The sequence below is a fragment of the Cheilinus undulatus genome, linkage group 23, assembly GCF_018320785.1.
Source record: "Cheilinus undulatus linkage group 23, ASM1832078v1, whole genome shotgun sequence".
NCBI lineage: Eukaryota > Metazoa > Chordata > Actinopteri > Labriformes > Labridae > Cheilinus > Cheilinus undulatus.
In genome coordinates this window covers 9466644-9489635 of record NC_054887.1, presented here as the reverse complement: position 1 = coordinate 9489635, position 22992 = coordinate 9466644, and the positions used below count along the sequence as shown (strand labels likewise).

Below are 22992 nucleotides of genomic sequence, written 5' to 3'. Positions count from 1 at the left end.
CCAGAGTAGGTAACAATGAAGTAAAAACTAAAAGCTACCTGACCTACAATAAAGGCAAGTTAATTTTAACAACACTATACCTATGACAGAGTGATTTAAAGGGCTTTATAGAATTAAAAACAGAATATTTATAACATTAAGAGCATTGAAAGACACCAAAGAGTCATTAAAAGTGAAATACATTTCAATAAAAACAAATGGAATTACAAAAAACAACGTCACATTTATGAAAATATCCTCAAATTTTAGATCTACTTTTCACATCAGATGTAAAGTGCTCTGAGGTCCCGGTCTACACTGTCCTACTTTCCCAACAAACACAGACTCACCTGCTGGTCTTAACTGAAATGGCTTCTGTTTATCAACTCAGCAGTGAATGTTTCACAGAGGATTTAGGCTCACAGTTTGCTCTGCCTGTGCTGTAGTGGACCCTAACCTGAAAAGAGATGCTTCATATATTTTGTTGACTTACTATGATTCCTTTTAACTAAATGGAGAAGGGCCCGCTACTGATGTTTTCCTGCTGTGATGCCTCTTTTTGAGGATAACCGCCCCTGTCTAAAGGCTTATTTCATTTATTCTCTGAATGTTTAAACCCTGCAAAGCACTGGTGGACCACAGGGTAGAGAAAGAGCCGTCTAGGATGCCCCAGTGGTAGATGACATGATAAAGTGCCCTGTCAGTGGGTTAAAAAATAATACAGTTCCCTCTCCACGGTGCCCTTCCAGAGGACAAATTGTGATTTTTGACATCCCACTGGACAAAACCTGGTGAGGTACCCTCTAGAGAAGTGGTTCACTTGGTGGGTCAGGACCCAAAAGTGGGTGGCGGAGCAGTTTTCAGTTGGTCTCGAATGTGTGTCTGGAATAAAATGGTAAAAGTCAATGAAAAACATGCACCCATACCTTTTATGTTACTCTGTTTTATTGGATAAATGTAAATGTTTTAACAATATTTAAACTCATTTATTGCTCTTTTTTGCAATAAAAAATCTGCTTTTACCAAGATTATGAAGTAATTTCTCAGGATCTCTGGAAAACTGGCAAAAATTTACACATTTTCATGGGGAAAGGATTCTTAAACTGGTCAGTTTTGTCCTGTGTCTCTTTCCTATCATAAATTCTGTTCCTCCAAGATCTTAAGTGCAACATTTTTTTTTACGGAACGCGCATTGCTGAAATATTTTGGAAATTTATATCGCGATTTGTCATCAGGTATTAGTGGGTCCTGAGGCTGGACCAGTTGAGAACCACTGCTCTAGAGTGTCATCCCAGTGGACAAACCCTGATAAGTGCCCTCTATAGTGGTATTCCAGTTGACAAAATGTGGTAAAGCCCTCTAGGGTGTCATTAAAGTGGAAATAAAACCTGGTAAAGTGCCCCCTGGGGTATCCTACCAGTGGACAAATTGTGATAAAGTGCCTTCCAAGGTGCCAACCAGTGAACAAACCAGCCATCCTAGTGGAAAACCCATGACAAAGTGCCCCGTAATGTTTTATTCCCGTGGACAAACTTGATAAACTCACCTCTTGGATGTCATTCGAAAGAACAAAATGTGGGACAGTCCTCTCGAGGTGTCATTCATGTGGAAATATGTGATAAACCCCAAAGCCCCACCAACATCCTGGGCCCACCACTACTTTAAAGCAGTTTGAATTACACTGATGAATAGTGATTGATGGGTAGACTTTCCTTGCATTCCTCTTTTGGACAACACTGACATCTTAATTTCCAAAATTCCTGTCTTAATGCGCCAAAAGGTTCACATTCACTGTTTTAGAAGTCCCAAAGTTAGCACAAACCAAATGGATCTGCCCGTTGAGCTCAGAAGCCCAGGGGACTTGAGTTCACACCTCATCAATCAGGCGTTGATTTTCTGTGATAAATATCTGCCTCTGACTATCTTGCGAACAGCTGAACTGTATATGTCTGAAAACACACTCAGCTGATGTCTTGAAAGTCTTGATTTCTCTGGAAATGTGCCTCTGTGGTCTGAGGCTGTCAGACTGAACTTAGTGAGGCTTAGGCTACCGGCCAGAGTGTTTATAGCCCAAATCTAAATATAGGTGCTGTGTCACAGCTCAGTGAGACCCATTGATGTGAGAAATATAAAAACAGCCTTGTCTGCTGGACACCACACCCAGACGTGTTAGCAGGGTACACCCAGCTCTGTGTATGTTGACATCATGGCTGTAACAGTAAAAGCACTCAGCCCGTCCAAATAAGGACATTTATGACCCCGAGGCTTCACCTGCCAGCCTGGACTGCTCCCTGCTGTGTTTAAGTCAACAGAAGTTTGTTGCTGGAGACACAGATTTATTATCTGCAATTTAAAGTAGGAGATAGTGTCATTGACAGTAAGTATATATTATTGTCCTACAGACCTTTGCCATATAGCCACAAATAAATAAAAGTGAAGATTCAAGATAAGGTACATCTTCAAGGTAGGGCTGGGCACTATAACCTGACACGCCGGATAGATTTGTTTCACACATCCATCTGGAAACCTTCAATACTAAGCATATGGGAAAGGACAGAGGATTTGAAAAAAACTTGGAGTGTGACTGGATGAACGTTCTGTCTGTCACATCTTTACGGGCCAATCGGAGCAGCAAAACACGTGACATAGCCATGACTGAGGTGTGCGTGTGCAGCTACTGAGGAATAACGAGAACCATGGTGACTGTAGACATGTCAGTACACGACTTTTGTTGTTTCTGAAAAGAAAATAACTCACTGTTGTACTTTGTTCTTCTTTTAACGAAGAAACGTCGTCCAGTTCTGATAAAACTGGCGCTTTAGCAGCATCCACGCTAATCTCTTCTGCCATAATTGCACTGGCCTCTTGTTGCTGCTTGCTTATGTCCTGACTCCGCTGCGCCTGAAAGTACTGCCCCTTGTCGCTGATTGGTCCTGTCACTTTCTAAATGGGCTCAAATGGTTCAGACAGGAGCTTTACAAGATAGATTCGCCAGTGAGAAACAAGGAAACGGGCGTATCTATCTGCTTTGCAAGGTTATGGGCACTATGGACTAAAAATCCAATCTTAGTATCAGTTAGCTGAATGTCGATACACGATCTTTTTCTCATTGTTTTTCTGTAAAGAAGCGAAAAAATGTCACAATACCAAAATTCAAAACTTTGATGTGAATTTAGTAAAAACTGAAACCTGTTTGATAGTATGTTAACAGAAATAGAAGCCAGAAATACCCAATACAAAGTTGTTGTCACCACTTAGCATGTGTTTTAAAATAATCAATTCTCCATTATTTCAATATTTCGTGGTATCAAAAAATACAAAAAACAACAATCTTGTTTTTAACCAAAAGAGAAAGAGAGTGAATTTTCAAATATGCTGGCAAAATTTGGAAAAGTGGGTGAAACTGTTAAGTTCCACACACCTGGGCAGCAGTTGTTGTCTGCAGAGTCCCATCTCAGCTGCTGAAGTTTGTAACTCCTTCAGGGTAGTCATAGGTGTCTTGGTGGTCTCTCTTACTAGTCTCCTTTTTTCAGTGTCACTCAGTTTGAGGACGGCCTGATCTAGGCAGATTTACATGTGCCGTCGTCCCTCCATTTCTTGATGATGGGTTCAACTGAACCCTGAGGGATGTTCAGTGCCTTAGAATTGCTATGGATTGAAAAGGAAATAAGAGGACAGTAAAAGGTTAAATGTTTTATATCACAACATTCAGATGACTTTTGACTTGCCCACTGGGCTGTCTGAGATTTTTGATACTGTAATGAGACATTAAGGGGCAGTGGTGGACTTACTTTAAATCAATGTTGCTGCAGTAAGCATTACATATTATTTAGCATTCTCAATCAATCAGTCAAAATAGTATTCAATTAACTACATCTTTGTTATTAATTAATCACACAGAAGTATGAGGACTGTATTACTGCTAGATCCCATGACAATAATGAAACAATCTGAAATAATTTGCTTCTGAAGGGCACAGGAACTTTTTACATTCCTGTGAAATATTCTTGTAGATTTATAAACAGAAAAGAATACACAGGTATTTCTTGGTAGATGCAGACTGAAACAGGAGGAGGAGAGACTGAGGGCATATTTCTAACTTTTTATCAGTTGTAGATTGGGCTGACCTTGGGAACCAGTTAGTTTAGCTTGGTTGGTGGAGCAGGCGCCTGTAAGCAGAGGCTATAGTCCTCAATACACTGGTCCTGCGATCGATTCCCCTCTATTAGTTAGCCCTGTGAATGCACCCCACAACATTAAACAGGACATGTGGTACAAATAAAGGATGGATCAATGATTAAAAAAATGCTCCCTAAATGAAATAAAATACACCTGATCAGGCCTGCCATTGGAAATAGATGAACCCCTGATAGGCTAAATAAATGGGCCTTTTGCAGATGTAATTTAGTAATATCAATGCATGTATGCTGGATCAGTTGCAGAAGTGCTAGCCTCCTGTCTGGCTAACATTTGCCTAAATGGCCAAAAAAAAAAAAAAAAACGCTTGCTATTATCTTATTGTAGGGTAAAATGCCATAGCGTCCTTCTTTTTTTTCGGCATCCTGGCTTTCTGACTCACCCAGAGCTCATATCAGTTTTAGAAGGAGTTTACATTTTGAAACATGCAGCAATGTGTATTTTTTAAGTTATAAAAATTTGACTACCATTGCATACATTTTTTTAATGACCATATTCACTTAAACATAGTGGGCCCCTCAAGAGGTTAGGCCCCAGAAAGCTTTCCCCTTCATCCCATCTTAAGGGTGGCATGGATGTGACAATCCTCTATGTCGGCTCCACATGCTGTGGTCAGTAGGAATATTATTATTACTGATCCTTACTATAAACAATATATTTATTGACCATAAGGCCTCTCATCTTTAAAAACAAACAAACAAACAAACAAACAAACAAACAAACAATTCTGATGAAGTGAAAGAAAATATATAATTGTTGTGGTTGTTGATTTGGTTTAATTTTTGTACTCCCGTGTATATATGGTTTTTAGTAATAGCCTGCATTATTATCAAAAGCTTTTTCTTTACATTTCTTGATTGATTACAGTTAATATAAAACTGAAAGTAGTAGTTTGGCTTACAATGTGACCTTTTATTGACCTACAAACTCTGCAGTAGTACTAGTTCATAATATAATTTGGGAACTTGGTTTTATTTCGCAGTGTTTGTGTTGCTTGATTCCTGAAAAAATACAGCAATACTACACGTTCTTGTTTAAAGCGTTTTCTAAATATTTCCAGAGAAAATTTGCAGCCAAGCGTTTCCCTAATGCAGCTTCATACCGTTCTTTCATAGCTGCAAATCCTTGCTAGCCAAATGAACCTGCGTCCTGTAATACAACGCTTACGGGGCGGGTTTTATCTTCTCATTGGCTGACGCACATATCAATTTAGTGCATATTACACATATGATTGGTCAAATCAATCCAGGAGGGCGTTCCTGTCTTAATGATTGGCTCAGGTTGACGTCAATCAAATGCTGCGTCGTTGCGTGGTCGGAGCGTCCGATGAGCTCAACGGTCCCAGGAAGCAGCGCTGCTTATTTGGTGTTTTATAGCGATAAAGAGGGGGTGAAGCGCGGATTTTCGAGGTCAGGGGGAACAAATGGAGACGTTTAAATATTTATAAATTAATTTCTATTAGTCCGCTGTCAAAGTCAGATGACTTTTGTCATGATTCGCTATTGATATCGGCGATGTTTACTGTGCAGCCAGATAAGTTCCCCTAAAGGGTAGCCAGTAACTGGAGCCTCTAGCCTTCAACTGCCTAAATATTAGGCAGGAAAAATCAAAAGAAGACGATATCTTTTATTTCACTTGGGTTGTGGGCTGGCGGCAAGCCAATAATTTACTCTGGAGCAGGACACGGAGGTAGGTGAAACATATTTCGTGCAGAAAGCTTTTTTATTTTAATGCTGTCGGATTTTAATTTGTGGCTGTCATGGAACCTGCCAGACAGACGCAAAGGCAATATAGCGGACTAATAGCTAGCTAACACAACACAGCAGAAAACGGTCTGATATTTCCATGAAACAATCTCATAGTACTGGAACCCACCGCTATGTTAACAGTGAATACAGTCAAGTAAAATGTAATGTGTCAGGCGTTAGTGTTTGAACTATATTACCACACTCAGAGATGTAACATAGTGGCATTTAAAGTTGACATTTGAATTATTTGTGAAACATTAGCCTGGCATTAATGTGGGCACATGGCTCATTTATTGCTCCATGCAGGTACAACATGCAGGTGAATCGAGGAAGTATAATTCCCCACATGGGAATACAAGCGGGAAACGTTAATAACGTTAATCATTAAACAAATATAGTATTGACTTCCTTTAATGTTTATTCTGCCCACTTGTAATCCTTTATTGCATTGGTAAAACACTTCTGCACATGCTATCAAAACGTCTCTCAAAGCCATGGCTTCTTTTTGGGGCTTTTATTTAACTTTTTAATACATTCTTCTATAGAAACCAGACACTGCCTTGCATAAATAAAAGTGTCCAAGCAATGCAAGTCTAGGAGATGAGACACTATAATTACTGGAATTTTAAACCTCAATATGATTTTTTAAAATCAAACAATACCTTCATGAAACTAGAAGTCTCAGACACCCAGTGTTGTCTACATTTTCGAGAGAATACTTGGTAAATTTCAATTGCTTCTTGTAAAAATCAAACCATGTCAACAGCAAGGCTAAGAATAGAATCCTTAGGTGTCAAATATTAGGTAATTTCATGTATTTATTGCCAAAAATAATGCAAATTACTGCCGACTGTGCAACTATTTTACTAGCTTTTTGTAATTAAATACAAAAGAATTACCAAATATTTACCCCCTAGGCAGCTTTAGGTTATTTTTTAAAATCCCCACAGCTATTAAAACAAACCCAAAAACAACTGAGATTGGAACAGTTTCATCAGAGATGAGTTAATGTTTGTTATTTTTTACATAATCCATCCATCAGCCATTATTAAACATGAATGAGCCATCATTAAAACATATTTATCATCTATTCTTGATTATAGCTACCGCTTTCAGCATAAACTTTCCATGTCAGGGTCTTTTAGAGTTCAGTATCCCTGCATCAGAAGCAATACCAAAGATCTGTTATCTGCACAGATTTTTCATCAATCAAAACACAGCATGTTAGCATTAAAGCTAGTGATGGACAGCCCAACAGCCCCAGATAAATGTGGCAAAAATATCTCAATCACTCCCTTGGGGCTAGGTGGTCTCAATACTAAAGGCTACAAATTTCATACATGTCAAAGAAAATTAAAATATTTTGTTAATAGTTTGTTTATTAGACCAAAATGTTTTTTTATGAGTTCCTTTGAAAGTCCAGCCCTCAAGTGTCTGTCAACAAACAAGATGGACCTTGTATAGTTTATGTAGCAATGGTATCCACATCATCTTTTTTACTAGTATCATATCAAAGTTTTAAATATTTTAGAAACCTTATAGAAAGTAAAATTTATGCATGAATAGTTCTGTATTATTACGGTCATCATGCTTAACTAGAGATGCACTGATTGTAAATTTTAGGGCCAACACTGATGTCCAAAATAGCTGCTTGATTTTGCATCTTTTAGTGTAAGACCCCCTTTAATCTGCCTCTTTTTTTCTTTTTTGAAAACAGACCAGAGTGACTTCTTCCTCATTTATTTGATTCAGCGGTTAGGTATACCAGATGATGGCACTGAATTGTTCAAACACAGCAGATAAACACTAGCTACTTTTATTTGTTCATGCCACGTTATTTGCAGACGGCTGATGTTTATCAACAAGGCTTATATCAGCCAATGTTAAACAGATACATTTCCATGCAAAACCATCTAACAGACCTGTATTGTATGGACACTTTATATCTTTATTAATAGTTAGACTCTCTGTTTATCTAGTGGTAAAAAATACAGCATTAAAATTTTAAAAAATAATTGCCATTAAAGGCATGCATTTCAAATATATTCTGATAACATCTGCAGAAGTGTTTCGTCAATACATCTGTGGATTACAAGTGGGGGGATTAACTTTCTAATTGAGCCATTATTTATTTAATGATTAATGTTGTTTTCCTGCTTGTATTCCCATGTGGGAAATTATTGTCTACTTCCTTGAGTCACCTGCAGACATGGTCTGGCACATGCATGGAGCAATAAATGAGCCATTCACCCACATCAATGTCAGGCTAATGTTTCACAAATTATTCAAACGTGAATTTGTGTTGGATTTTTTTTTTTTTTTTTCAAAATTTTTGAGGGCACCACCTACCTTGTGAAATAGCTTTTTTTGTTAAATCATCCCAAATTTTCTATTGTATTGTTAATCAAAATAAAAGAGTGGATCATTAAAAACATACTGCATTGTAAAGTAATACAGTTTTAATACATACTTACAGGTATCAGTAACAAAACTGCTTTTGTGACTTTTAGTTTAAGCTGAGGAATCACATGCATCCCTACTTTTTTAGCACCCTACTGTTGTGGTACAAAGCACACCTATTAAGCTCTAAAGGATGGCGCTAGACTCACTGCTAGCTTACATGCCTGTCTAGTAAATGATGATGTGGTTTACTGTGGAAAACCAGACTGTACTAAACCAAACCGTACAGCTCACTACACTACAAACTTTTTTTTTGCAAGCTTTCTGTGCGTGTTTGAGTCTAAGTGCAACAAACACCCCATTCCTCTCCCAGGCGTCATGACTGAGTCCTTTCATTCAGGATGGAAAGGGTTTCCTGTGCAGTCACTTACAGTACTTAAAGGGTGGAGTGTGTTCAATCTGAAGTGTGTGTGTGCTTCCATATTCACTCTGCACCAAACTGAGAAAAACAACGTCTGGGGGAAAAGTTGCATAAACTTTGACTACATGCTTAAAAAGTTTTATTGTCCATGCCAGATATGATTGTGAATTTCAGTGTGTGCTGCTCTCATGCCATATTGTGCTGCAGGCTATGTATTATCTACCTGAGCAGATACATTTGAGATAATCAGCATACCTGACTGTCAGCAGTTTGCATTGGGAAATGTGCTATCTATATCTGTGGTTTAAAAAGCCTGAAGGTCGCCGATTATGCAGAAAGCTTTGAGCAAGAGATCTTGAAATCTTAGAAAAGAAAATCTACCTTAACAGCTAAGTTTAACTGCTAATATTTGAGAAAAGATGGTATATTCTGTGTAAGTGGACTAATCCTTTCAGATCAGGAAATGCCATCTGACTTTTAGAATACATGTTTGTTAACTGTGATTTAATCCTTAGCTTTAATTTTAGGCGATCGTTTTGGGCAGCCCGATTTAGACCCAGTCCCTGTTTTTAGGCATCATGCTTTGGTCTCCAAATAGTGAACTTCCTTTTATAATGCCTTCCTTATAAGTGCCTGAGTGGTGTTTGTTTAGCTGTGGGGTGGATTTGGTTCATTTTAAAGGCAAACTGAATCCCTTCAGGCTGAGCTAAAGGCTCGACTGTGAGCTAACAGTTCATGATGTTGCTTCATTTTCCACCTTGGTGGGGAAACAAGCACAAATCCCCATCCCGGCCCACGGCTCAAGTGGGCACACAAATTCCATTACTCAGTTTCAGCTCCTTAAAAAGCAAGGAACAGAATGCAAGACCTGGATACTATGGAAGAAACTGTAAGGAAAATAAACACCTAATTATGATATGACTGGAAGTTTTGAAAAGATGGAAGGGCCCACACAGCATTTTGGTCTTTGGTCTTCGCTCTATTGGTCTAAACTGCTAAACATGCATTGCTGGTTGCAATACCATATACACTGGTGAAATCTGGGGACATTATGACGGTATTAAAAATGAATACCACCCAATCCTGACTGGGAGCTTCCCAGTGCAGATCTAAATTTTGTATAGGCCTAAATGAGGTTTAGACGATGCGTTCTGACAACTAGTCATCTGTCTGGCCTGATCTGATGTTACTGTTGTTCATGATGTTATGTTAGTTCTGATTTCAGAATTAACATTCTAGTAACCCCCAAAGGTGTTTGTAGTTTACATCTAACACATCAGGCAGTTGTATATGGCCTGAGCTCTCTTGTGTGCCCTTTAGTGGTATCCTCCAGGAACGTGTGTTGTGTATATGCAAATATATTTACAGAACACTCATGATTCAGCTGGATGCAAGGTGAAACAGCAAGAATGTATCCGGCCTAATGCTGCCTTTGAATGGAGCTCATAAAGTCATAATGAAGAGGCTTAGGATTACAGTGATAACTGTGTGGGTTACTACCATTACACTTGGCAACATCAACAAGGACATCACAGGATCACTTGTTCTCTCTGGCTTTCTACATGTTATGCTAACAAGTTTTCTATGTGAAACACCAAGTGGAGGATGAAACAACAATGGTGACAATGTAGAATAGCTCTTGCCATTGAAGTTGAGCTAAAAAATAGAGAAGCACCAATTTTTCTAAATCAGAGCCATTTATGATGTTTAGCAATCTAACCAGTTGCCAACAGAAGTACTAATTTTTTTTCCCTCATTGCTTTTTTGAGTAACACTCCACTGTGCCAACATTTCCTCAAATATTTGACCATAATCAGAGTTTGTCTGACAGGTAACTTCCTCTGCCCAGTAAGAAATCTCATATGTGATTTAGCTGTTTTGTTTACATGCTGACAGCATTAAATCGATTTGACACATCAGATAAACATCGGCTACTGATATCGGTTCATGCCATGTTTATTGCAAGTGGCTGATATTTGCTAACAGGGTGATAATCAGTTGTTAACTGTTCAATGTCAAAGGTCAAATATTATGCAAAAATCACTTTTTTAGTCTTTTCTAACAAAAATCTGTGCTCCTGGCCTGTCCACAATCCCCTCAAATGCTAGAAATACCCCCCCTCCCCCCCTTTCAGAAAATGTGTGCAGAAAGAAGCCGTTCTCAGATTTTACCCTCATGATGTCATGTGGGGAGTTAGCACTGCCCCCAGGTTCGGTTGGCCCTCCCCACTAAGGGCGCATTCACACCAGAGCTGTTTGGTCTGCTTTAAACGAACTCTGGTCTGTTTTCCCGGATAGTCCAGTTCATCTGGAGTGGTGTGAAAGCTCAGATGAACTCTGGTGCAGACCAAACAAGCGGACTCTGGTCCGCCTGAAAACAGGGGTTCTCGGTCCGCTTCCAAACGAACCCTGGTGCAGTTCATTGGAGTTGTGAAAGCAAAGCGGACCAACTTGTGAACAGAAGACAGGAAGTGGCATAAAGTGGCATTTATATGTGATTTGATACACTCAAATACATGTCGGTACCTCGCTTGGCGTCTGTGTAGCCATGACAACACTTTGTAGTCCGTGCTTATTTATTCGTCTTGGGTAAAGAACGATAGCTCACCTTCTCGCTGACTGCTCCTTATGCCCCAGTGAAAGAGCAGAAACCCCAAGACAGTGTAAATTCTGTTATTTCATTGTTTATGTGGAAAAAAGACCGGTGGAAGGAGCTGGATTTCCCCACTTCGTCTTCTTCTACACCGGCTTTTCTTCTTGGTCGCCGTTTGTGACGACAACGCCCCTATCGGGCAGATGTTGTAGGCGTTCAGAGGGTTTGGTCCGTTTAACAAAGAGCAGTATGAATGCAAACCAAACCAAAAGAAAGTGCAACATTGTTGCAATTTCCATTCCAAAATGGACCGAGTCCTCCAGACTATCAGGTGTGCAAACGACCTCAGAAAAAAGTTCCGCCCTCCTCTCCTGCTGAGTAGAGGATCAGGAGAGCCCCATCCATTTCCTGGGAGGGGCGTGGCCAGGAGCAGAGTCAGACAGCTAATTAACATTTAAAGCCACAGACACAGAAACAGCTAGTTCTGAGCAGGGCTAAGACGGAGGTTTTTTTAAAAAAAAACATACAAAAATCCAATACTGGAATTTTTTTTGTTTTGGGGACCTCTGAACTTGTCTTGAAAGGGTAAAGTATGTCCCCTTTGATCGGATGCATCAGTGCTGTGAAAGTGGTTGGTGTAAACTGCTTAGCTCTTGCTGTTCGTTTGCTCCATGCAATGCTAGCTCCACTTACAAAATGCACAAGTCTATCGATGGACTAATGGCAGAGATGTAGCACATGCATATGTTTGCCACAGAATAGAATAGAACTGAACGGTATGGATTGGCCCATTGTCAATGATGCCTGAACTAGCTATCAGAGCCAGGGTCAGACTGGCGCATCCCTAGTTGCCATTTTATTTGTAAGTTGGACCGTGCTCCCTCATTCACTTTGGATGGGATTTAGTTAAAAATAATAAACTGAAGATCTGATATTTTGTCTTCTTGTGCTTATTTGGATTTCTTCATAGCTGTTGTTTTTGTCATCAAACATCAGTTACATTACTCTTTAAGCTGATCAAACTATCAGCTGTGCCGCTATCTATAAACCACAGTAACTCACTCCCATGTTTGCTAGCATCTGTTTCCAACCAACAGATGCAGTTTTCAGGAGAATTCAGGGATTTTTTTTTTCTGAGAAGTCAGGAAGCGTCTTGTTGTTGTGGGATTGTTGTCGTGGGCTGTGGACGGGAAAGGGACTGTTGACTAGACGAAACATGGGTCCTATCTGGCGGCTGCAGAGCTGTTTTATCTCTTTGTGAGCTAATCAAGCCCATTCATAACTTTCTGATGGCGTTGTGCTGAGATGTTTTGATGATGTATACATCCACCCTCTTCCTCTTTCCCACATTACATAATAGAGCCAAAATCTGACCACGTAAATATTTGTTTCATTTTAGAAAAAAGTTACTTCCCTTTACTTTTTTCCTTGCATGTTTCTTCTACTCCCAGTGGTTTCTAATCCACCCACACAAGGGCAACTTCAGACCCAAGAAGTCAGTTTGTGCTCGCGCAGAGAGAATGATTCTCAAACTGTTGGATAAGTGCTGCTTTTATGTGATGAGTTGTTCCTATGACGGGTTTCCTTTGTGACAATCGCATACCAAAGATGCTTCATCAGTCCTCCATCTTTGTTTCTTTGATTAGGAAACGGTTTGATTTTATCAAAGACTGTTTAAAAATGTGAAAGGAATGCATGCTGAGATAGATCTGTGGAGATGCCACTGATTAGTTCCTGGAATGAAACCATGCAAACCATGGATTATTTAAAACATGATTACCTGTCCCACAGTCACAGGAGTTTTTCTACAGGGAATCAGACTTGTGAGTCTGTAGATCTGTTCAAATGCGGCAGGCATCAAAATGCAACAATGGATAGCACTTGGCTTATGTATATTTATGTGTAAATAAATAGTGGAGGAGTATTTTTGTAAGTCTGAATGGCGCCATATACTATATATACATATACATATACTCAACACTACATCAGTAAACCACACAAGAAAATCCACCAGCTTTACACATAATTAGGGATGAAATGGAGTAAGCACATTCTGTGAACCAACTTCACACCATAAAGGTCCATAGTTGGTTTGCAGAATGTGGCTAATGTTAGCAGTGCTAACACCACTTGTCTTCGATCCTCTTTGCAGGTTGACGTCCATATTCCTGTGATGAATAGCATCACATATTGCTGTGGTTAAATGGGACTAAAACCTGACAGCCTCTGGATAGCTTTATCCCCATTTTCTAGATCAAAATTATACAAAACCACACTGTTCCTGCAAGATGCTATCAATGCCATTGTCGTCATTTACATCAGATAAAAGAGCTTTATGGCAGTACGGCAATTGTCATTAAGGACAGCCACAAGGGCTACTAGTGTTTAATGGATACGTTACAGTTTAGACAGACTGTTTGACCAGGACTGTAGGCCTCAACTATTAGAAAAATATAAAGAACTAGATTAACTGACTCGTAAATCTGGTATTTACTACCAAGGGATCTGACTTTAATGATAATTATGATAAGTATCAAGAAATTCAAAGAGAGCCACACAGTCTAGAACAAGCCTGGTAGGAAGGAGGTAGGAAGAGAAATATTTTAGAGACTCTGGAAAGAAAACTAGTATGAGATGTGTCTAAAGAGCAAAGAACAACTGCAAAGACACTAGTGAACAGCTTAAACAAGTCAGGCATTGTAGTCTCAAAGAAGACAGTCATGAGAGCCCTGCACAGGAATGGACTGTGAGGTTGTAGACCAAAAAACTATTTTAAAAACTGTTTTCAGAAGAGACACCTTCAAGCCGGACAGAAGTATGCTAAGAACGACTTGGAGAAATATTATGCATACTGGAAGTATACCCTTTGGTCAGTTGAGACCAAATTAGAGCTTTGTGGCCATGGAGACGTTGCTTATGTTTGAAGAAGAAGGGAGAGGCGTTGAACTGGGAATCTTGTAAAGGTGGAAGGAGTCATGAAGAAAGATTGATATACGAAAACCTCAAGCAGTCAGCAGCAAAACTGGACAGAACACCAAAGTGCACATTATTGACTGGCCTGCACAATGTCCTGACTTGAACCTGACCTCAGGAGACGTGCACGAGACGTGTTGAAAACTACAAAAAACGACTGCAGGCTTTAATCAAGAAAGAACTGACTAGCCTCAGGGGGCTAATCATTTTGACCCTGGTAGTTTTTGGTTTTGTGAAATTATTTATTTTGTGTGTGCAAAGTAAATTAATGTCAGCATTCAAAACAAAACTAGGGTATTTAGAAAAGCTGTGATGAAAACTCCTAGCACTTTGGAAATACATTAAAAATGTCCTTTTCATAAAGAGGGCTAATAATTTCATCCCCATTTGTATGTGGTGCAAGGATTAATCTACTGGCCTTTGGCCACCACATTCTTTAACAGCTTTTAGGTGTGAAGCCAGTGATTGATCTTCTTGTTGCACCTCTTATTTACTGGTCTGTATGGGAGCCTGCACAAAGGTAACTACAATGCAAACCTCCTATGCATTTGAGGCATGTCTGTGAAGCTTTTGCTGAACAAAAGACTCAACCTCCAAATGTGACAGTCATACAACAAAAGACTGGTCTGACCAGAAAGTAGAACTGAAGTGTTTATTGTTGAAAAATAAGCAGTGTTGGATGCTTTACCATATATGGACCCACCTGGCTAGATGTAAGAAAATACGCTTGTGAGAAATAGTTCAGCAAGTTAGGAAAAGGGTATAATTGATACTAAAATAGGGAAACACCAGAAGAAGTAAAAAGATGAACAGAAAAGAAGTTATGCTTTTGTTTTCTTCTGACATTAGTGTCATGCCAACTGTAGCCACTGGTCAAACCAAGCAAGAATGCAGCCCCAAAACACAACTGTGCTGAATCCGTATTAACGGTTCTGAAAAACTGCCACAAAGGGCTGGATGTCTAAATTTGGTGCTGAAATTCCCAAAAAAGGCTTTTAACAGAAACAACAAGTTGGACTGAACCTGGTTTGTTTTGCTGTCTTTCTTTATGTCGTCTCTCAGGATAGTATGGCCATGACGGGAGGGACTGCAGCTGCCCTGCCCATGAGCAACCACACCCGGGAGAGGGTGACCGTGGCCAAGCTGACACTTGAAAACTTCTACAGCACTCTGCTCACCCAGCACGAGGAGCGAGAGATGAGGTACGGGTCTATAAATTTACCCAAGTAAAAGTAAAAAGTATTTAATTCAAAGTTTACTGTAAGTACTGAGAAGTTCCTGAGGAGTTGTGAGAAAATTATGATCTTTCCTTTTTGGCAAGAACAACAAGAGAATAGAGCTCCAACCAGGTAGTTCAGTTAAAGTCACACCTTTATAACAAAGTAAAATACACAGCAAAATTGACAGTGCTAGACTTGTATAGAGTTAAATTTGCACCTGGAAACAAAATATGTGTCAAAAAGTCTACGATGTGCTTTTATTTTGAAGGTAATGTCTCCATCTCTTTGTTCAGTTACATTTTTTGTTCCATTTCATGTCCAAAGTGCCCCATTTTCATTTAAGAATAGTGGTTATGATTGACAAATGTAAGAAATTTGGGTTGACATTTGGCATGGCGGGGGTTGTGGTGGGTCCTGGCGTTAAACCAGTTGAGAACCACAGCTTTAGGAGCACTCAAAGTGAGGTAGGAACTCTAACTGGGTGGATAACTTCACTCATGGCGCAAACATGTCTTACATAAAAAAATGACAACGATCCACAGGAAACATGAGCAGAAGAACCCCAACAAGGATCAGTACAACAGGAAACACCCAAACACAACTAAACACATAGACAGCACATCGAAACACTGCCCAACAGCATGATGGGGAACTCCGCCCACACATCGCCCAGGATCTGAAATTGCAGTGGACAGAGCTCCGATCAATTGGCTCTTTAAAGTGTTGACCTAACACTGGTGGATGAACACTGTCAAATAACTCCAACACTTAGGATGGAGTTAAAATTACTCTTTAAGGGTTGAAAGAGTGTAGTCAACAGAGGGGGGGAAGTACAAGACTGTTGCACTCAAGTAAAAGTACAGTTACTCTGGGTAAAACTTACGTCAGAAGAAGTAAATGACAAAAAAACTACGAGTAAGCAAAGATTCTACTCAAGTACAGTAGTGGTACACGTTTCTTTGAGAAACGCAGAAAAGAGAACAAAGCTGCTTCACTGCATGTACTACAAATACACTGTTGATGACTACTGATGCCTCTACATGACAAATGAAAGCAAACAGGACCATCAGCAAGAAGTCAGGCTTTCTGTAAATATATTTTTTTAAATGCATGTAACCACTGACACTGCATAGGTGTTGAGGGGGTTGATGGCATCCTGCCAAACAACCATTGTTTCATTTGCAATGGTGAAGTTTCACATTGACTTATACTTTTGACAGTTTAAGAAGTGAAGTGTGACATTTTTCATCAGAAAGATTTGTTTATGCAAATACAGGATGCTCTGTCCACAGTTGGCACCCAGATTGACACTAAACAAAAGTTCCCCCTGTAGTGTTAAGAAGAGGTACAAAAAATCATGAGCTACCTATACAATAGGGCTGAATAATTTGGGAAAATAATCTAATTGCGATTTTTCCCCCGATATAGCAATTGCAATTTGATATGTGATTATGTGATATGTGAGTGATATGTGATGCATTTTTTAACAAACACAAAGACTAGATCATTCTATATTATAACCAACAGAGACTAAGTCTAAACAAGGGCTGAACAATTTTGAAAGAGATTGTAATTTTGATTTCTTTGACTCATATTGCAAATTGGATATGAATTGTTTTATTAAGAGGAGTGATCAATTTTATGTCATTCTTGTATTTATTAAGAAAAAAATACAAAATTGAAGCATGATATGTAATGCATAACATCTCTGCTGCAAAAAAGTTATAAATTGGTATTTTGACACAAATTTCAGGGTAAAGAAATATTGCACTTTCTGGGATTTAAAAATTCCAGCAGGCCATATTGCGATTTAATCTAATTTTTGATTAATTGCCCAGCCCTGCTATGCAGTATGGGAAAAAAAATCCCAGTGTGAAAGTTCCAAGGCCAAACTTCTCAACATGAATCAAGGGAGTGATTCCCTTTGGTAAAATGAACTCTGAATGGACGATAGTCATGATGAACATGGGGAGCTACGGTGGCAGAATGTGCAGCTGATGGCAGAGAATAAGGGCTTGTGTCAACAGTTGCGCTCTTAAGGCTGGCATTGCCCACAGCCTTCGTTTAGGAGTGCTTCTTACCAGCATTTGTGTTGCAGTGCAACAACTATTCACTTCTGCTTTTCTCAGTAATATGCAAATGTTTTAAATAGTTTTGTGTGCATAATATTTTCCTTTTTTAAGTGAAGATCGCCAAGAAAAGATGAAAACAATGTAAAGAAGCGCCATCTTGGCATTATTAGTAACTGCAGACCTGGAAATGTCGTTCAGTTTCACTCTGCTGCCATAGTTGTTGACAAAGCTGGTCATAAGTCCTGCCCCTTCTTGATTTTGATTGCCCAGTAAGGGAGAAGCAACAATGACAAGTGTGGCAATGTTGTCAGAGTTGTACCTTTTCTCAACTGAGAGCACTGTTAGTGCTGAAACAAAAAAAATAGCTGATGTTAATTTGTAGCCAGGATGCTGTAGTCCTGAGAATAAGGATGAACAAAAAAAAAAAAACGACAGCTGATGTATATAAAATACAAATATAGGCTGTTGTTAAATGCTTATATATTTGTTGTAAATATTGGCAGAAATGTTCATATCTGCTGCAACTATAATTATTGGCCGCGTGTGATCGACACTGTTGCCTTACTACAAGGAGGTTCAAATCCTTGTCAGGGCCTTTCTGTGCAGTTTGCATGTCTTGCGTGTACTCCTGCTTTCTCCCAGAAACATCCTTGCTAGTTTAATAGGTAACTCTAAATTGCCTGGAGGTGTGCCTGTTTGTTTGTCTCTAAATGCCAGCCCTGCAACTTGACTGGTGACCAGGCCAGGGTGTACCCCATCTCTCACCCAGGATTAGCAGTGTAGAAAATGGATAGATGGATGATACCATAATTAACTTTTAAGCTAATATCTCAGGATACTGATATCATGCCAATAATATTGTGCATCCTTATGGTATTGTATTAAAAATAAGTGCTGCATTGCTAAAAATGTCAGCTGTGGGTGCTGCTTGTGGTTCATCACAAGTTTGCTGCACAAACAATTAATGAGATACAGCAACAGAACAGCAGCTTCCAGTAGCAGATGACTGTCCTCAGCAGTCTTTGACAAGATATCCAGTATTAGCACAGCAATGTAAAATGTGGCTAACAAGATACATGCCATTACAACTCTAAACATCAAGGATTTCTCTGGCTATTGGAAATATTTGAGCTAGTGTTAGCACTCAAATGAAAGAATATAACATAATGTAAATCATTTTTTAAATAATTCTGATATTTCAGTGCTAAAATGGTGCATATTTTACGTTTGAGACCTCCTCCAGAGAGCAGTCAGTCACCCTCCCCATCTTACATGCAGCAGTTGTTGAAGCATCAAGTGTCACTTCAGCCATTTCTGGGAAAGGAAACAAAGCCGAGGTGTTTCATGCCAGGTGTGAGCACAACAAAGGAAATGTTATAATTTACCATTTGCAGTGTCATGTTACCACACTTAAGATGAACTCTTGACCAGGTAACCTGGCTCATTGCTTGTTGACAAAGACTCATTTACACCATTTATGTACGCTTCACTGCATAAACTAACAAAAATTTCAGTTCACTCTTTGTGTATTTTCCCACCTAAATTCTTCAGAATAATGTAGTTATCTATAATTGGTTTATTTTTGTTGTATTTTCCCCTTATTTAGATATCATGACCTCTTTTAAAAAAGAATCTTGTATTGTTTTATTTTGCATCTGCAGACAGAAGAAGCTGGAGAAAGCCATGGAGGAAGAGGGTTTACCTGATGAGGAGGTACCACAGTAATCATTGTCTGCATTTTTTACTGGTGTGTGTTGTAAGCTAGAAGCTTTTAAATTCCTCAAATGTCTCACATTACTGTCTGTCTGTGCTTTGCAGAAAGTAATGCGGCGTTCCCAGCATGCACGTAAGGAGACAGAGTTTCTGCGACTGAAGAGAACGCGGCTCGGCTTGGATGACTTTGAGTCTCTCAAAGTCATTGGGCGAGGTGCTTTTGGAGAGGTATGTGAAGAGGCTGATGCTCTTGTCAATCTGAGCTGAAAATATGATAATTAGTGGTTTTGAAAAGTGGAATAATGGCTTTCAGGAAATGGTTTTGTTTCACTTGTGCTCACCCTGACACCGGTTCTTTGCTGTTTGGCTACAGCATTAATTGCATTTCTGCTGAACAGCATCTGACTTAAACATATGCAGTCTTCATGCAGAGATTTGATTGCTCATGATCTGACATGTGATTTCCACCAGGTGCGTTTGGTGCAGAAAAAAGACACAGGGCACATATATGCCATGAAGATTTTGAGAAAAGCTGACATGCTGGAGAAAGAGCAGGTAAACTATGGCCCTATGAAAGTTTTCATTGCTTCACATTCAGCTTCTATTTTACCTTAAGTCCATATTTTTTGTCTTTTTCCTTTTTTTATGATTTAAGCACATTTTACCTACTTTGTCTCCTCATGTGAACAACTGCTAAGATTTCAACAATTCATTAAGAAAACAGGCATACTTCCTGAAAGCTGATCAGTGCATGATAGTATTTCTCTTCCTCATAAAGAAAGTGCCGTGATACAGTCACAAATCACACAGTTTATGCTTTTGTCCTGTTGATTCATAATACTAGTAGTTGGTTGAATATCCCTGCGTTGTCAATTCCTTAGCTTCCCAGTGTTAATTCATAGCTTTCATATGGTCACTCACTCATGAAACTGCCACCTAGTGGGCAAGTCTTCCTACTGCTGTACACTTTGAAGTTGACGGTCTCAGTGGCCCCCTTTGTTTTTAAGGCAGTTTATTTAAATGTTTGAATGAAAGAAAGTTGTACAGAAGAGAAGATAAAGAAATGTATTAAAGCTGTTAGACGCTCCACTTTTCCTTAAGGGAACAATACTGTAGAGACAAACAGACCTCTTCTAGTCCTGTCACCACATATTGAGTTTAATTGACTGTCTTTAACTGATGTTACAGTGCAAAGTCATTGACTGACCAATAGAGATCCTTTGTGATTTTTAAGCAGCCAGCAAATGTTTGCCAATTAGCACTCATCTATGCTTAGATGATGAAGAATGCCTTGCCCTTCACTTTCAAAACAGCTGCATTATTGACCCAAACACATTGTAAATACCTGATCATGTCCGTGCTTTTGTACACTTTCACTCTGACAATGGTGTAAGGACAGGGCTTCTCCTCTAATTTAGTTACACCAGTTTGTAAACATCACGGAAGCAAAGTTTAGTTGGGAGTTTTATGCCCATTTAAATCATGTCCCAGGTGCTGCATAAAGGCCCAATGTAACAAAAACGTTGCGTTTAATTTACAGTCGCAAGAAAAAGTATGTGAACCCTTTGGGATTTCTTGGATTTTTGCATAAATTGGTCATAAAATGTGTTCTGATCTTCATCTAAGTCACAACAATAGACAAACACAGTCTGCTTAAACTAATACTGCACAAAAAATGATATGTTTTCATGTTTTTTTTTTTTTAAAAACATGTAAACATTCACAGTGCAGGGTAGAAAAAGTATGTGAACCCCTTGGCTAATAACTGGTTGACCCTCCTTTGGCAGCAATAACCTCAACCAAACGTTTCCAGTAGTTGCAGATCAGACCTGCACAATGGTCAGGAGGAATTTTGGACCATTCTTCTTTACAAAACTGTTTCAGTTCAGCAATATTCTTGGGATGTCTGGTGTGAATCACTCTCTTGAGGACATGCCACAGCATCTCAATCGGGTTGAGGTCAGGACTGGGCCACTCCAGAAGGTGTATTTTCTTCCGTTGAAGCCATTCTGTTGTTGATTTACTTCTATGCTTTGGGTTGTTGTCCTGTTGCATCACCCATCCTCAGTTGAGCTTCAGTTGGCGTACAGATGGTCTTAAGTTTTCCTGCAAAATGTCTTGATAAACTTAGGAATTCATTTTTCCATCAATGACAGCAATCCGTCCAGGCCCTGAGGCAGCAAAGCAACCCCAAACTATGATGGCCCCTCCACCATATTTCACAGTTGGGATGAGGTTTTGATGTTGGGGTGTTGTGCCTTTTTTTTCTCCACACATAGCGTTGTGTGTTCATTCCAAACAACTCAATTTTGGTTTCATCTTCCCACAGAATATTTTGCCAGTAGTGCTGTGGAAGATCCAGGTGCTCTTTTGCAAACTTCAAACATGCAGCAATGTTTTTTTGGGACAGCAGTGGCTTCCTCCATGGTGGAGCTGAGTTCTACTCTGTTAATGTGGCTTATAACAAAGAAAACACATCACTGTGAGCTGAAGGAAACGCCGATTTAAAAAAAAAAAAAAAAATCAAACTGCCCCGTTGACACCGTATATATTCATAATGTGTGTGTTTTGTGTACTCTGTCTTTGCAGGTTGCTCATATCCGGGCAGAACGTGACATTCTAGTAGAGGCAGACGGTGCCTGGGTGGTTAAGATGTTCTACAGCTTCCAGGACAAGAGGAACCTCTACCTCATCATGGAGTTCCTGCCTGGAGGTTTGTACTGGCAAAAGTCAAGGATACCAATTTTCTTTTCTCTGATATGCATTGTCAGCTGTGGGGCCTTCTATAGAGAAGTTTGTTGTTGCCAGAGAGCTCAACAAACTTTTCATCATTCTACTTTAGTTTTGACATTTCTTTGTTTATGCTTGTGACTTGTCACTTGCAGAGATCGCTTTTTTTCTCCAAGGTCAACTTTACTGATGTGAAGAGGGTGGAAAGAGAGATTGAACATGCTAGACTCTGTCATGCAGTTGTTATGCAGCCTAGACATGACCCTGCTGTTGTTCACTATGACACACAACACAAGATAAAGTGAGAGCCAAACCGACTGGTTGTGACCTTCGTCTTCAGGTGACATGATGACTCTGCTGATGAAGAAGGACACTCTTTCTGAAGAGGCCACCCAGTTCTACATTGCAGAGACAGTCCTGGCCATCGACTCCATCCACCAGCTGGGCTTCATCCACAGAGACATCAAACCAGACAACCTGCTGCTGGACTCCAGGGTGAGACTCCCACATGACAAACAAAACAACCTTCTCTCAGTGAAGAGAATTGCAAAGTGTGTATTTGCTTTGTGATTCATGAAACGTATGTTTGCTCACAGGGACACGTCAAACTGTCAGATTTTGGCTTGTGTACAGGGCTGAAGAAAGCTCATCGAACAGAATTTTATAGAAACCTGACGCATAACCCGCCCAGTGATTTCTGTGAGTTTAAATCCAAACAAACATAACAATACAGGATAGTTACATTGCCCAAAATACATTTTCAAAGTGCATAAACATGAGCTGAATTAATTGAAATGGTTCATTTTCTTCTTTTCACTATCCTGCTCCTTGCAGCTTTTCAAAACATGAACTCCAAGAGGAAAGCAGAGACATGGAAGAAGAATCGAAGGCAGCTGGTAAGAATAACACAAAAACTGGTGACAATATGCAGGACAAGAAAAGTGAAG

General features: G+C 39.5%; 1 protein-coding gene across 1 annotated transcript in view; it reads left to right on the top strand.

Moving 5' to 3' along the window:
• Positions 1-5533: 5533 nt before the first annotated feature.
• The window catches only part of LOC121505417 (serine/threonine-protein kinase 38-like), a 29111-nt gene continuing 11652 nt past the window's right edge, over positions 5534-22992 (top strand). Inside the window, exons 1-9 of the mRNA XM_041780739.1 lie at positions 5534-5865; positions 15373-15512; positions 19264-19315; positions 19421-19543; positions 19787-19870; positions 21905-22028; positions 22386-22540; positions 22642-22744; positions 22880-22941. Coding sequence (XP_041636673.1) covers positions 15379-15512; positions 19264-19315; positions 19421-19543; positions 19787-19870; positions 21905-22028; positions 22386-22540; positions 22642-22744; positions 22880-22941 — 837 coding nt within the window. The 5' untranslated portion in view covers positions 5534-5865; positions 15373-15378. The remainder of the gene's footprint in view (positions 5866-15372; positions 15513-19263; positions 19316-19420; positions 19544-19786; positions 19871-21904; positions 22029-22385; positions 22541-22641; positions 22745-22879; positions 22942-22992) is intronic.